This window comes from Stegostoma tigrinum, chromosome 25, assembly GCF_030684315.1.
Source record: "Stegostoma tigrinum isolate sSteTig4 chromosome 25, sSteTig4.hap1, whole genome shotgun sequence".
Classification (NCBI taxonomy): Eukaryota; Metazoa; Chordata; class Chondrichthyes; order Orectolobiformes; family Stegostomatidae; genus Stegostoma; species Stegostoma tigrinum.
In genome coordinates this window covers 1,799,868-1,813,377 of record NC_081378.1, presented here as the reverse complement: position 1 = coordinate 1,813,377, position 13,510 = coordinate 1,799,868, and the positions used below count along the sequence as shown (strand labels likewise).

The following is a 13,510-nucleotide window of genomic DNA, read 5'->3' as shown; positions in this document are numbered from 1 at the left end:
TCGTCTGTGGTTGCTGCAAAAGGTTAAACATAGTATCAAAATTAACAACAAACATATAATTGCACAGTGATGTGTGCAGGCCAGGTGATTGGACAGAAAATTAAAAACAGCAATGAATGTCTAAAAATTTCATACAACAGAGAGAAAACTACAATATGAAGAAGCTAGCTAGAAATATATAAAATAGATAGTTGATGTTTCCACTGATATTTAAAAAGAGAGAAGAATTTGCAAAATGAATTTTGGCTCTAGGATTGAGGAGATGTCAGATTGAACCAGTACTTAATATCAGTATTCTCTGTGGAGGATACATGGAATGTCCCTGAAATAACGGTAAAATCTTGAAATGGGAGTAACAGAAGAACTCAAGAAAATTACAGTAATCAGGGACTGGTAACGGAATAAATTGTTGACACTATGGGGCCGACAGTGTCCAGGTCTCAATAGACTTCAATCCAGGGTCTGAAGGAAATGGCTAACTTGATTGTTGCTGAGTTAGTTTTAAATTTTCAAAATTACCTAATGGGGTAAGATTCTATTAGATTGTAAATTGGCACATGCAACCCTTTCATTCAAAAAGGGAGCAGGCAGCAATCTGAAAAACAACAGATCAAGTCAGCTCAACATCTGTCATAGGAAAATGTCAGAAGCTATCATTAAAGATATTATAGCAGGACACTTTGGAATAAGAAGTAATCAGGCAAAGTCAACTTCATTTTGTGAATGGGAAATCATCTTTAACCAGGTTATTGGAGCTCTCTGAGGAGGTAATGTGTGTTGTGGATAAAGGGGAACCAGCGAACAATCAGAACTTGGATTTCCCAAAGGCTTTTGATAAGGTGCCACATCAAAGTTAATTGCAGAAGCTAAAAAGTTGTGGTGCAGGTGTAACAAACTGGCATGAATGAAAGATTGACTGTCTAATAGGAAACAGAGAGTAGGCATGAAAGGATCACTTTCTAGTTGTCAACATGTCAAGAGTGATGCCACGGGGGCCAGTGCTGTGACCACACCTGCTTACAGTTTCTGTAAATGATTTAGATACAGGGACAAAAGGGATAGTTCCTAAATTTGATGATAGTAAGGTACATTGTGAAGAGAGCAAAACGAAGCCACAAAAGGAGATGAACAGATTAATTCAGTGATAATGGGAACTGCAGATGCTGGAGAATCCAAGATAATAAAATGTGAGGCTGGATGAACACAGCAGGCCCAGCAGCATCTCAGGAGCACAAAAGCTGACGTTTCAGGCCTAGACCCTTCATCAGAGAGCTCTGATGAAGGGTCTAAGCCCGAACGATCAGCTTTTGTGCTCCTGAAATGCTGCTGGGCCTGCTGTGTTCATCCAGCCTCACGTTTTATTATCTTGAACAGATTAAATGAATGGACAAAGGTCTGGAAAGTGAACTGTAATATGAGAAAATGTTTAGTTGTCCATTTGGCAGCAAGAGTGAAAAAAGAAATACGTTATCTAAATGGTGAAAGATTGCAGAGCTCTGAGATGCAGAGGGATCTGGTTGTTTTAACGCACAAATCACAAAAGGCTATGCAGTAGCAAGTATTTAAGAAGACTAATCGAGTATTATCATCCACTGTGAAGGGAACTGATTGTAAAAGTAGCGAGGCTATGCTTCAGTTATAGAGGATATAGATATGATCATGTCTAGAGTATATATTCTCTAGTGGTCACCTTATGCATGGAAGTGCTTACAGTTAACTGCATTGGAAACAGCTCAGATTAATAGCTGAAATGGTGGATTGTCATATCTGCAAAGGTTGAACAAGCTGCAATTGTGTCTACTAGAGTTTAGAAGATTGTGAGGATTCTAGACAGGGTAGGTGTTGAAAGATGGTTCCTCGTGAGACATTCTAGAACTCAGAGGCAAAGTGGAAAATAAGTTATCACCCAGTTAAAATAGAAATGAGAGACTTTTTTTCACAGACAATCATGAGCCATTAGAACTTCATTCCTCGTAAGATAGAAGTGGGTCTCTGATTTTTTTTATGGCAGAGTTAGATTCTGGATTATCAAGGGAGTGAAAGGTTACTGGAGTAAGCAAGAATGTGGAGTAATTCGACTAGTTATAATCTTATCGAATGATAGAGCTAGCTGAAAAGGCTGAATGTCTCTCATATGTATCATTGTGTAAAAGGAAAGAGTATCAATCCAACATATCATTGGATAAACTGATGCGGACATTCAAAAAGAAATGTATATTGGGAAAGGAAAATGTATTTATAATATTTGCACAAAGATTAATATAAGCTACAATGTTATACATTGGTCCTTTGGTCCAGTGAGCTTTTCCCATTATTCATCTTATGGTTGGAACTGTCAAAAATAAAGATTTTTAATTTGTTAAAACTATCATGAAACTTTGTGAAGCAAGACAATTTATTTCATCAATTGATGCGTTTATTTTTGATACCATATATCACTTTGATAAGTTTAGAGAATTCACTTCAATTTGGTTTTCCGGAATTGTTTCTGTCATGTTGCACTTTGGGTTTATATTTGAGATTCTGTATTCAAGAGGATTTTGTATATTGCCTCATGTCCTCTGGGTATCCAGCCCACACAGTGAGATGAAAGTCTCTCTGTTTCTCTTAACCATCTGTTGAAGTTTAGGATAAATTCCACATCTCGACGTTGATTATCACATAATCAGGTCTCTCACTCACTGCTGCCATCGTGATACTAAACAGAGCAATGGGAAAATCTCACACTGGTGCACTAATAGGTGCTATGTTGAGGTTGAGGGTTATGTTGGGTTAGGGAGGAGAGCAGAAGGAGATTTGCTCTACAACTGAACTGCAATATGCCTGACAATTGCTCGATGCTGAGAAGAAACCCACAGAGTGGGAACTATGCTCTGATCTTCCAGCAGATCTCCTGTTGCATGAGTTTAATGGGAATCTTTTAATTAATAAGTTGCATTTTAATTTTTGAGTGTGAACGTATTTATATCTGGTGTTATCCTAGTGTTCAACAGTGTTCATGAGTGTTCGACATAGAGTTATAAATGAATAATCCACACAAATCTCCAGTTGAGTCAGTGTCTATCATTTACTGCATTGATTACTTTTGACCTCTGTCAGAAAAAGAAAGAAAAGTAAGAATACATTTATTTACTGAAAGCAAAAACTACTAGAAATCACAGCTAATGTCAGCTCTGAAGAGTCATCCAGACTCAAAACGTTCACTTGCTCTCTCTCCATGGATGCTGCCCGACCTGCCGTGATTTCCAGCATTTTTTTGTTTTCAGTACAGATTCCAGCTTCTGCAATAATTCCTGCCTAAAATGAATTTATTTAGCATTGTCACAACCTCAGGACACTCTAAACAATTTTACTGGCAATGAGGCTTCTTTTTAAAGTCCACTCCCTGCTGTCATAAGAAAATACAGCACTGAACCGCAGACCAACCTTCCAAAAGGAACAATATGACAATGAACAGAAAATCTGTTCTCTTTGATGGATAAATATGAGTCAGGTTATCATGGAGAAGTCTCATACTCTTCTTTGAATTTGTGCTATGGCATCATGCCCCTCCACTGGAGAGACTTAATAAAGCCTTGGCTCAATACCTCCTTGGCACTGCCCTGGAGTATCAGCAGAGACTTCTTTTGTACTCAGCCTCCAGTGTGCGAATTGAACCTGCAACACTTGCAGTCAATAGTCAATGGTAAGAATGCAACAGCTGACAGTGCCATAAAGCTGCTTCCAAAAATAAATCCCAATCTCCCTGAACTGAACTGGCTCCTAAACTGTTCTTGTGGAATTGAATCAGGCAGCTTTCAGGTGCTCAGATGTCCTCCTAAAGCAAGTGAATTTGGTTAGTACAATGTCTTCCATCGGCTGTGGAACTGCAGTGTCAGATTAATTGGCAACTGCTTGGAAATGGTGCTGTTCCCATTCACACAACACAAACTGCTTCTCAATACCCACTGCTTAAAGCTTATCATTTGATGCAGATGGTACCCAGTGCCATACTTGTATGGTACAAGCACTCTGCCCACAGATATGCCATTTGAAGCACAAACCTAACTGCTCTCCCATTATTATTTAACACAAGGGGGATGACAATGGGCTGGTGATATTGTTTTTTTATTTTTATCCATTGACCCAGATAATGTTCTAGGAACCTGGTTCAAATACCGCTGAAGGCCATGCTGGAATTTGAATTCAATAAAAATCAGGAATTAAAGAAGCTAATGATGACCATGTAACTGTTTCCAGTTATCAGGGCAAAACCCATCAGGTTCAGTAATGCCCTTTAGGGAATGAAACTGCCATCTTCACCTGATCTGGCTTACAGTGGACACTGGACCCACAGCAATGTGGGTGATTCTTAACTATCCACTGGGCAATTAGGAATGGGTAATAAATGTTGGCTGTGTCAATGATTGTAACATCTATTTGACATGAACCTCATTTTCATGACACAATACGAAAGAATCTCTAAAAATGGCATGTCTAACAATGTAAGAGCACAGCGTTGCCAATTTAAACATGTATTGTGTTTTATTTTACTCAGTTCAATCTTTAAGGGCTCTGCAGTCTGTGTGTACAGCATGGCAGATATTCGTGCTTCTTTTAATGGACCGTACGCTCACAAGGAAGGACCTGACCATCGCTGGGTGGAGTATGATGGAAGGATCCCTTATCCACGACCTGGGACAGTGAGTACAGTTCGGAGGAAGCATTGTTTTTATTTACAGTGTTAAGGACAGGGTTTGTCATTGTTAGCAGTGGCTTCAGTGATGAGTGAGAATTAGTCTCATGTTGCTCGAGGCAGCGTGGGAACTGCTGTTTTATCAATCCCTGTAGGAACACAGATGTGAAGTAAACTACACAATCTGCAGTGACTGCATATGTAGAAATAAATCATTTTTTCATTTACCTTCAAGAGGCTTTCTGATAGTCATAGAGTCATTCACCCTATTGATCTGCAGCAACCTATCTGCATTCATGTTATTAACATATTTCAAGAAGAGCAGTTTCTGAATACCTTTATGGAAAAGCAACCATAATAAGGTCATTTGTCTGAATTAATTTCTTTGCTTCAATGACAGATTTCTATATTTTATTCATTCATGAGATGTGGGCATTGTTGGCTGGACCAACATTTGTCACCTGTTCTTTACTGCCCCTTGAGAATGTGATGGCGAGCTGATTTTTTGAACACAGTTGAGTGGCTCACTACATCGTTGCAGAGGCTAATTAAGACAAAACTGTGGGTGGCATATTGCCCCCTGCAGGTGTGGCATGGCAGACAGCAGCAGGACAAACAACCAGGTGGTTTGGTACCATTGAGATAGTCAACCCCTTTCCTCAACATCAGCAATGAAGTTTCGGACATGAAGTTTCTTGGGGAATCTTCCTGAACTGCCACCAATGAGGGCCCTTAATTGGCCAGTTAAAATCACATGAGGGTCTCCTACCACCACTAGCCTGTCTGGTGGGCTGCCGCAATCTGCTGAAAGCTACCGCTCCCTCCCCTTGCCTCCAAAATCTCTCCCTGAAACCATAATCCATAAAAATCTCCTTTCTTCCCACTGCAGTCCCTCATGGCTGCACAGCCTGGGTCCCTGGTTCCTGGGAGGTGCCAGCCTCTGACAGGCAGCTTCTGACAGGGGCACAACTCAGCGTCGGGGCCCAGACAGGTCAAGTTCTCAAGTGGCTGACCCATGTTTGATGTGGCAGGCTTTCCTGCTGTTTACAGTCACCGTGTAAGTGCTCAGCACACACTGAGTGTGTGCAGCAGTAAATCACAGCCCACATTGCTACGGTGTTCTTCGCTCACTGATACAGGTCTACCACTCACCTATTGAGCATTGTAGTTCCAGATCGTTCTACGTGCAACAAGCACCACCTGTTCTTTATTCCTGAACTAGTAAATCTGAAAGTTGATCAGCAGCATTGTGCACTTCCAGAGCAATCGAGCCTTTCATTAAGAAGTGAAGTAAATGATTGCAAATATTGGAAGACTGCTCAGAATAAATCTCATTGTTCCACAAATGTGTTGTTGCCGAGCCATTAGCTCATTGATCTTTCCTCTGCTTTGTTTTCATTCTTTTTTCTGAACTGTCTGATCGCTCTGTCAAAATTTAGGCAGGCTGAATTTAAGGTGGAGACAATTAGTCTTTATGCCCCTATACATACAGTTTCCATCACATTTTCTTCCTTAAGGTGCATAAGATTGGCTGTGAGTCAATTTTGAAAAGACCAGCTTACTTTTGATAGATTAATTTTATTTGGGATGAATATTGAGTGAATATCTTGGCATTTTGCTTGTTTTATAAGGGCAGGAATGATTGCATTTCTGTTACATTGGACATATTTTGATCTGTCTTGAAAATTTGATGTACTTGAGCAAGATTTCCTGAACTCAAGAGTCACTGAAAATGTTTATTGACATTCTTTAAAATTATTTTGGTTTGGAAAAATGTCAGATTGGAAATAAGATTCACTTCTGCTGTAGTGAAAATAACTTGTCAAAGTTATTTCTCCCAGAACAGCAGTGCTCGATCTGTGAAGAATTTGTGTAATGTTTGATATTAATGTAGCAGCTGTTACACAGTTAATAATAGGTGACATATTTCTGCTCTGTTATACTGATGGTTTTCTTTAATCGCTCTTAAGGGAACTGTAAAATGTGTTCAATTTGGAGTTGATAGCTTTATAATTAGGAATTAATGAATCTACGGTTGAACAGGATTGGACAAATATCTTGGGAAGGGGCACACCTGACCACACCTGCAGTTAATAATACAATCCAACATTCACACTTCCAGGACAATTCCTTTCCTCCTGGTTTTCAACCAAATGTTTTGTTTCTTACAAAGGACCATCAGCACTTGACACATTTAATCAGTGAGCCACTTCCTTTCTCTCTCGTTACATGTTATGAAGTGGATTCAATAATTGACAGTAACCTTTTGTTTGGGCTTCCTGTAATAAAACTGATTATCCCCAGGATATTCTGGAAACAGTTCTGCTGTCAGGGTGGTTTATCAAGACATTTGGAGAGATATTGGAGCCTATTTTAAATGCTAGAGTCAGATGTTATTATGGTAGCAACATTCTGAAATGAGTTCTGAAGAAGGGTCCCAACCCGAAACATTGACTCACCTGTTCCTCTAATGCTGCCTGACCTGCTGTGCTCCTCCAGCTTCACACTGTATAGACTCTGAAATGATACTGGGTCACACAAAAGTTAAAGATACAGTTGTTATAGTCCAATCAGACCTTAGGACTGGTCTTGCATTAGAGAGATACAGATGACGAGTGGTGGATTGTATGGATTAACCTGAGGGTGACCATGAGGTTGAGAAGGAAATGCCTTCATCCTCACCTCAGCCAGTGGGTGTGGGAATCGAACCCATACTGTTGGCGTTGTTCTGCATCACAATCCAGCCATCCATCTAACTGAGGGGCATTGAAACTCTAGCCACGTGTACTGTGCACAGAGGTCGACGAAAGATTATTTTTATCACATGTAGTTTGGGTTCTCATGAGGTGCAAGAGAGCCTGACAGCAGCTTCGAGGTCGGAATGTGTCACCTAACTAAGAGTTCATTCAGGGAATGTGCCTGTTCTCGCTCCTCTGCGGGAAGTGGGTGCTGGATAATTTTGTCCCTGGCTCAGCCATGTCTGGGAATGTAGGGTGACGGCCATGAATCACTACAACATGTTAATGATGTTGGGCCTTTAAAAATCTCGAGCCTCATGGTAGTAATAACAGGTAGCCAGCTGATGCGTTCTCCCTGGGAACATCACTACATGGGTTGATTAAAAAAAACCTACACTTGAAATTCTAACACTCACCTTAGCTCTGTAGAAGAAAAAAAAATCACGATATCTGAAAAGTCAGAGTTTGTAGTCAAGAAGTAGAGTTTACTTCCAGTAAAACTATCATTGCCGTTAACGTTGTGGACATGAGAACAGCTTCTAACATCAACAGTGCCAAAACATCTGTAGCATTTTCATTATTTACTTCATAACCAGAGTGGTTGAACAATACAAAGGAGGAAATGAGCTGTGTAACTAGGCTGAGTGCAAATTCTCAGTAAAAGTGGGGTGGGGGGGACCTGCCCCCATAATCTCACTCTGATTCTGTGTCTGAGATTTTTCAGTTTTCATCCCTAGCAGCTATTGGCTTTTTGCCTGCTGTAGCCATGGATACCAACTAGCCTCAGGTACCCTGTCTAATTGACTTTTGTGATCTCAGTCAGTGAATTGCAGCAGGCCCCGGGAGCTCTGAAAGTGTCCCAGCCAAGCCCAGAAGATCCCTTTGTTTGTGCCTAATGGGTCTTGGCCCAGGCTGATGATGAGAGGGAATTCAGCTCATTCTTTCCTTTTCCTCTCTTGCTTCAATGAGAGCAGTTTCATTCCCTCCTCAATGAGGTCAAATATTTCACAACAACTGAGTTGCTACCTTCTCAAATTCCTCAGTACACACTTGCCAGAGACATGTGTGTGTTTTTTTTTGTGTGTGATGCTAGCTTGTCCTTTTCAGAAAATGGTTACAGCACTAAAGGTCATTTGACTGACCCAGCAAAATGCAGCCCCTCCAGCTGTTACTTGATATCACATGGGCTGAATGGAATTGGCTGAAGACTAGTATCTGTAATGCTGGGGATCACTGGAGGAGGCCGAGATGGATCATCCACTTGACACTTGTGGCTGAAGATTGCTGCGAATGCTTCAGCCTTACGTTTCGCGCTGAAGTGCTGGGCTCTTCCATCATTGCGGATGGGGATATTTGTGGAACCTCCTCCTCCAGTGAGTTGTTTAATTGTCAACCACTATTCACAGCTGGATAAGGGAGTACTGCAGAGCTTAGATCTGGTCCATTGGTTGAGGGATTGCTTAGCTCTGTCTATCACTTGCTGCTTTTGCTGTTTGGTTTGCAAGTAGTCCTGTTTGGTGGGTTCAGCAGATTGACACCTCATCTTCAGGCATGCCTGGTGCTGCTCCTGGCATACTCTCCTGCACTCTCTGTTGAACCAGGGCTGATCTCTGGCCTGATGGTAATGGTTGAGATGGGGGATATGCTGGGCCATGAGGTTATAGATTGTGCTGGAGTACAATTCTGCTGCTGTTGATGGCCCACAGCATCTCGGGGTACATGACACTTGAGTTGCTAGATCTGTTCGAAGTCTGTCCCTATTAGCATAGTGATGAGTTAATTTGATTTATTAGTATCAAATGTACTGAGGTTGAGTGAAAAGTATTGTTTTGCATGCTAGCTAACCAGACAAATCATACCTTAAAAACTGAAAGAACTGTGGATGCTGTAACTCAGGAACAAAAACAGAAGGAGCTGGAACAGCTCTCAGGTCAGAGTTAACGTTGCGAGTCTGGTGATCCTCAGAACTAATATTTGAGAGGTCCATTCATAATTCTGATAACATCGGGGAAGAATTTCTTCTTGAATCTGTTGGTACGTGTTTATAAACATTTGTATCTTCTGCCCGATGTAAGAGAATATAATCGGGGGTGGGGGTGAGGGGTCTTTGATGTTGGCTGCTTTCCTGAGGCAACGGGAAGTATAGATGGAGCCACTGGAATGAAGGCTGGTTTTCCCAATGGACTGGACTATGTTCACAACTCTGTGATTTCTAATGGTCTTGGGAAAACTAGATGCCATACCCCACTGTGATGGATCCTGGCAGGGTGCTTTCTATGGTGCAACTGTAAAAATTGGACATTCCGAATTTCTTCAGTCTCCTGGGGATGCAGAGGCGTTGGTGTGCTTCCTTAACTGTAGCGTCAATGTGAATGGACCAGGATAGACTTTTGCTGATATTTACTCCCAAGGAACTTAAAGCTCTTTTCCACCTCCACCTCAGCTCCGTTGATACTGACCAGGGCATGTCCTCCACTCCACTTCCTGATGTCGATGTCCAGCTCCTTCATTTTGCTGGCATTGAGGGAGAAATTATTATCTTTGTACTATGCCACTAAATGTTGCCACACAACATGATGGAGGTTATTCTCAATGTAAAGATCTCCACATGGACTGTGCAATGGCCACTCTTACCGATACTGTCACAAACAGGTACATCTGCAGCAGGCAGCTTAGTAAGGAAGAAATCAAGTATGTTTTTCCCTCTTGTTGGTTCCCTCACCACCCACCGCAGACCCAGTTTAGCAGCGATGTCCTTTAAGACCCACCCAGCTCGATCAATACTACTGCTGCTGAGCCACTCTTGGTGGGAGACATTGAAATCCCCACTCAGAGTACATTTTGCATCCTTACTACCCTCAGTGCTTCTTCCAACTGTTGTTCAACATGGAGCAGTACAGATTCATCAGCTGAGGGAGGACAGTATGTGGTAATCTGCAGGATGTTCCCTTGGCCATGTCTAACCTGATGCCAATGGACAGCATGGGCTCTGAGGTCACTGCTGAGGACTCCCAAAGCAAATCCCTCTTGGCTGTGTACCACTGTGCCACCACCTCCAATGGGTCCGTCCTGCCGGTGGGACAGGGTGGACCCAGGGATGGTGATGGTGGTGTCTGGGACATTGTTTGTAAGGTATGAATATGTGAGTATGACTATGGCAGCCTGCTGCTTGATTAGTGTGAGAGACCGCTCTCCCAATTTTAGCACCAACCCCCAGATGTTCACTAGGAGGACTTTGCAGAATTGACTAGGCTGGAGTGCCTAGGTTCTTACCTCCTCTAAGGCTTTTTAGAAGTTTGTTGCAACTATCTGGCTTGCTCAGTCACTTCAGAGGGCAGTTAAGTTTCATTGCTGTGGGTCTCAAATTACATGTAGACCAGACATTAGGGACCCAGACCCATTATTTGTTTTGAGTCACCTTCCTGAAGTGCATTTTTAAAAAAAAACTCATTCATGGGATGACAGCATTGCTAGCTTGGCCAGTGTTTATTGCACATCCCTAATTGTTAAGAGTCAACATTTTTGTGGGTCTGGAGTTACATGTAGGCTAGACCAGGTAAGGATGGAAGTTGCCTTCCATAATTAGTGAATCAGGTGGGTTTTTTTATGACAATCAACAAAGGATTCATGGTCATCAGTTGTCTCTCAATTCCAGATATTTTTATTGAATTTAAATTCTGTCATCTTCCATGGTGGGATTCAAACCCAGGTCCCCAGAACATTATCTGGATCTCCAGGTTAACCAGTCTAGCAATAATGCTACCAGGCCATCGCCTCCCCATCTGACACGACTTCACCCAATTGCGCAGTGCTGGAAGGAGGAAGAATTTCAGAGTTTTGATTTCGCAAGAGTGAAGGAATGGCAAATTGGGGAAAATCAGGATGGCTGTTGCTTGGAAGGAAGCTTGCAGGGGTGATGTTTCTATACTTTTACTGTCCTTGTCCTTGTTGATAGTTCGGGGTTTAGGAGGTGCTGCCAAAGGAGCTTTGTCAAATTGTTGTAGATCATACTTACTGCTGCTACTGAGCATCAGTTTTAGAAAGAGTGAATATTGAGGATGGCAGATACAATGCTAAGCCATTTTCTCCTGGATGGTGTCAAGCTTCTTGAGTGTTGTTGGAGCTGCCCCCATCCAGGCAATTAGGGAACATTCCATCACACTCCCGACTTGTGCCTTGTAGACGGTGGGACAGGCTTTGGGGAGTCAGGAGGTGAGTTACTTGCTCCAGTATTCCCAACCTCTGACCTGCTGTTGTAGCCACTGTATTCGTATGGTGAGTCCAGTTGAATTTCTAGCAAATAGTAGCCCTCAGGATGTTGATAGCGGTGATTCTGTGATAATAATACCGTTGAATTTCAGGGGTCAGATTCTTTCATGCTGGAGATGACAATTGCCTGGCACCCTTGTGGTTTGAATATTGCAAGGCAGGTGTTGTCCAGGCCTTGCTGTGTATGGACATGGACTGTTTCAGTATTTGAGATGAAAATGGTACTGAATGCAGTTAAATCATTGGCAAACATCCTGACCTTGAATTGCAGGGAAGATCATTAATGTTTGGCTGAATGTGGTTGTGCCAAAGACCACATCCTAATGCCCTTTAGATTACATTACCTAACCTTGTTCTTAGTTGTAAAATGTACTGTATTGCAATTCCCTGCACTAAATTTCGACAGCAATGTGTCTGGCCATCCCACCCACTTGCTAATATCTTCCAGTAGCTATTCCTATGATATTTAGCAGGTTTTAAGCCAAAATAATTCACACTTGTAATAACATTCTCTTCATGTCAGTCAGTAGTATGTCAAGGAGCAGACAGAAAAATAGGAAATGATGCATATCTGGGTCAGGAAAATGAAACCATGGTGTGGGAACACCAATGCCACATGCGGTACAGTGGTTAAAGGGAAAAGCTGCTCACTGTCTGTTCTAGACAGCTTAAGGCAAGCAAGAAATATTTTTCACCCTGGTATCGGGGAAGTGTCCATTCTCTCTCTCCATCTCAGTAGACTTTCCTACGTATGTACATTATCGACACTGGCTTTCACCACAACCTAAATTCCACTGTTGAAAGCTTGCTGCATTTTGAAAATGAGAATACGTCGTGTGAATTTCACTTTACCTTCACTAGAATCTTGTCTTATTCATAAAAACTGCTTTTGGTGATGAAGGGATGGATGCCGCAGGGGAAACAGTGCATGAAACAAGCAGGTGTTCGTATTGTAAAGCAGTCTGTATGTCTCAATAGGCAACAGGCTGCTCAGTGCATGGGGACCACTGTGGCTTAACAATTAGGCAGGCATACTGCGGGAGGAGAGTTGAAGAGTTTGAGTCATTTGTACGAATGCGCAAAGTCAGTTCAAGCAACTAGGAAGATGTTCATTTGGGAAGGAACAAGAATTTATATTTGTACACCAACTTTTGTGTCTGAGTTGGTGAGACAAATCTCATTATCTACTTGAGGAAATGCTGAATGTTTTCTCATTCCAAGCTGATACATTTTATCAAGTGAACAATAAAAACACTTGTATATTCAGTAGAATTAAAAAAATTCAGAAGGAAAGTTGAAAGGAGACTGAATGGTTCTGGGATTTTGGTAAGAATCAGTTCAGTTGAAATGATTTTCTTTGGGGATTTTCTGGAAATGGATAGAGAAGACGAACCCGAATATTGAAACAGGGAGGGAATAGAGATGGCACTTGAACTGATGTGGCGAAGGAAGATCAGAGGTTGATGAGAGATCAAAGTCATCCCTCGAAAGTGAAGTAGTTGCTATAGCAACACAACCCATTTGCTGTTTCATCCTGAAAATCTTTTATGCAAAGTAAGTGACATTTGCCAACTTAACAACCACTACACATCAAAATGACTCTTTGCGTAAAAAAAATTTGAATTGTTTCTGAGAGATTCCTAGAAGAATATGTTTTGAATTCCCATATCTGGACATTTGCGTGTGCTCATGCATTTGTCTTTATCTATTGATGTTTCTTGCTGAAATAAGTTGCAATCCTATACAGGCAATTTGTGATGAAATGGAAGAATTACAGCTGCAACATTTTAACTTTACTCTGCCTGACATTGATTCAGGGAAAGACACA

The 13,510-nt window shown here is 41.7% G+C and overlaps 1 protein-coding gene across 8 annotated transcripts in view; it reads left to right on the top strand.

Moving 5' to 3' along the window:
• Positions 1 to 13,510, top strand: part of sema3d (sema domain, immunoglobulin domain (Ig), short basic domain, secreted, (semaphorin) 3D) — a 357,672-nt gene that overhangs the window by 256,001 nt on the left and 88,161 nt on the right. For all 8 annotated transcript variants that reach the window (XM_059654813.1, XM_059654812.1, XM_059654816.1 and 5 more), the window contains one exon: positions 4,538 to 4,682. In XM_059654813.1, the coding sequence (XP_059510796.1) occupies positions 4,538 to 4,682 (145 nt within the window). The remainder of the gene's footprint in view (positions 1 to 4,537; positions 4,683 to 13,510) is intronic.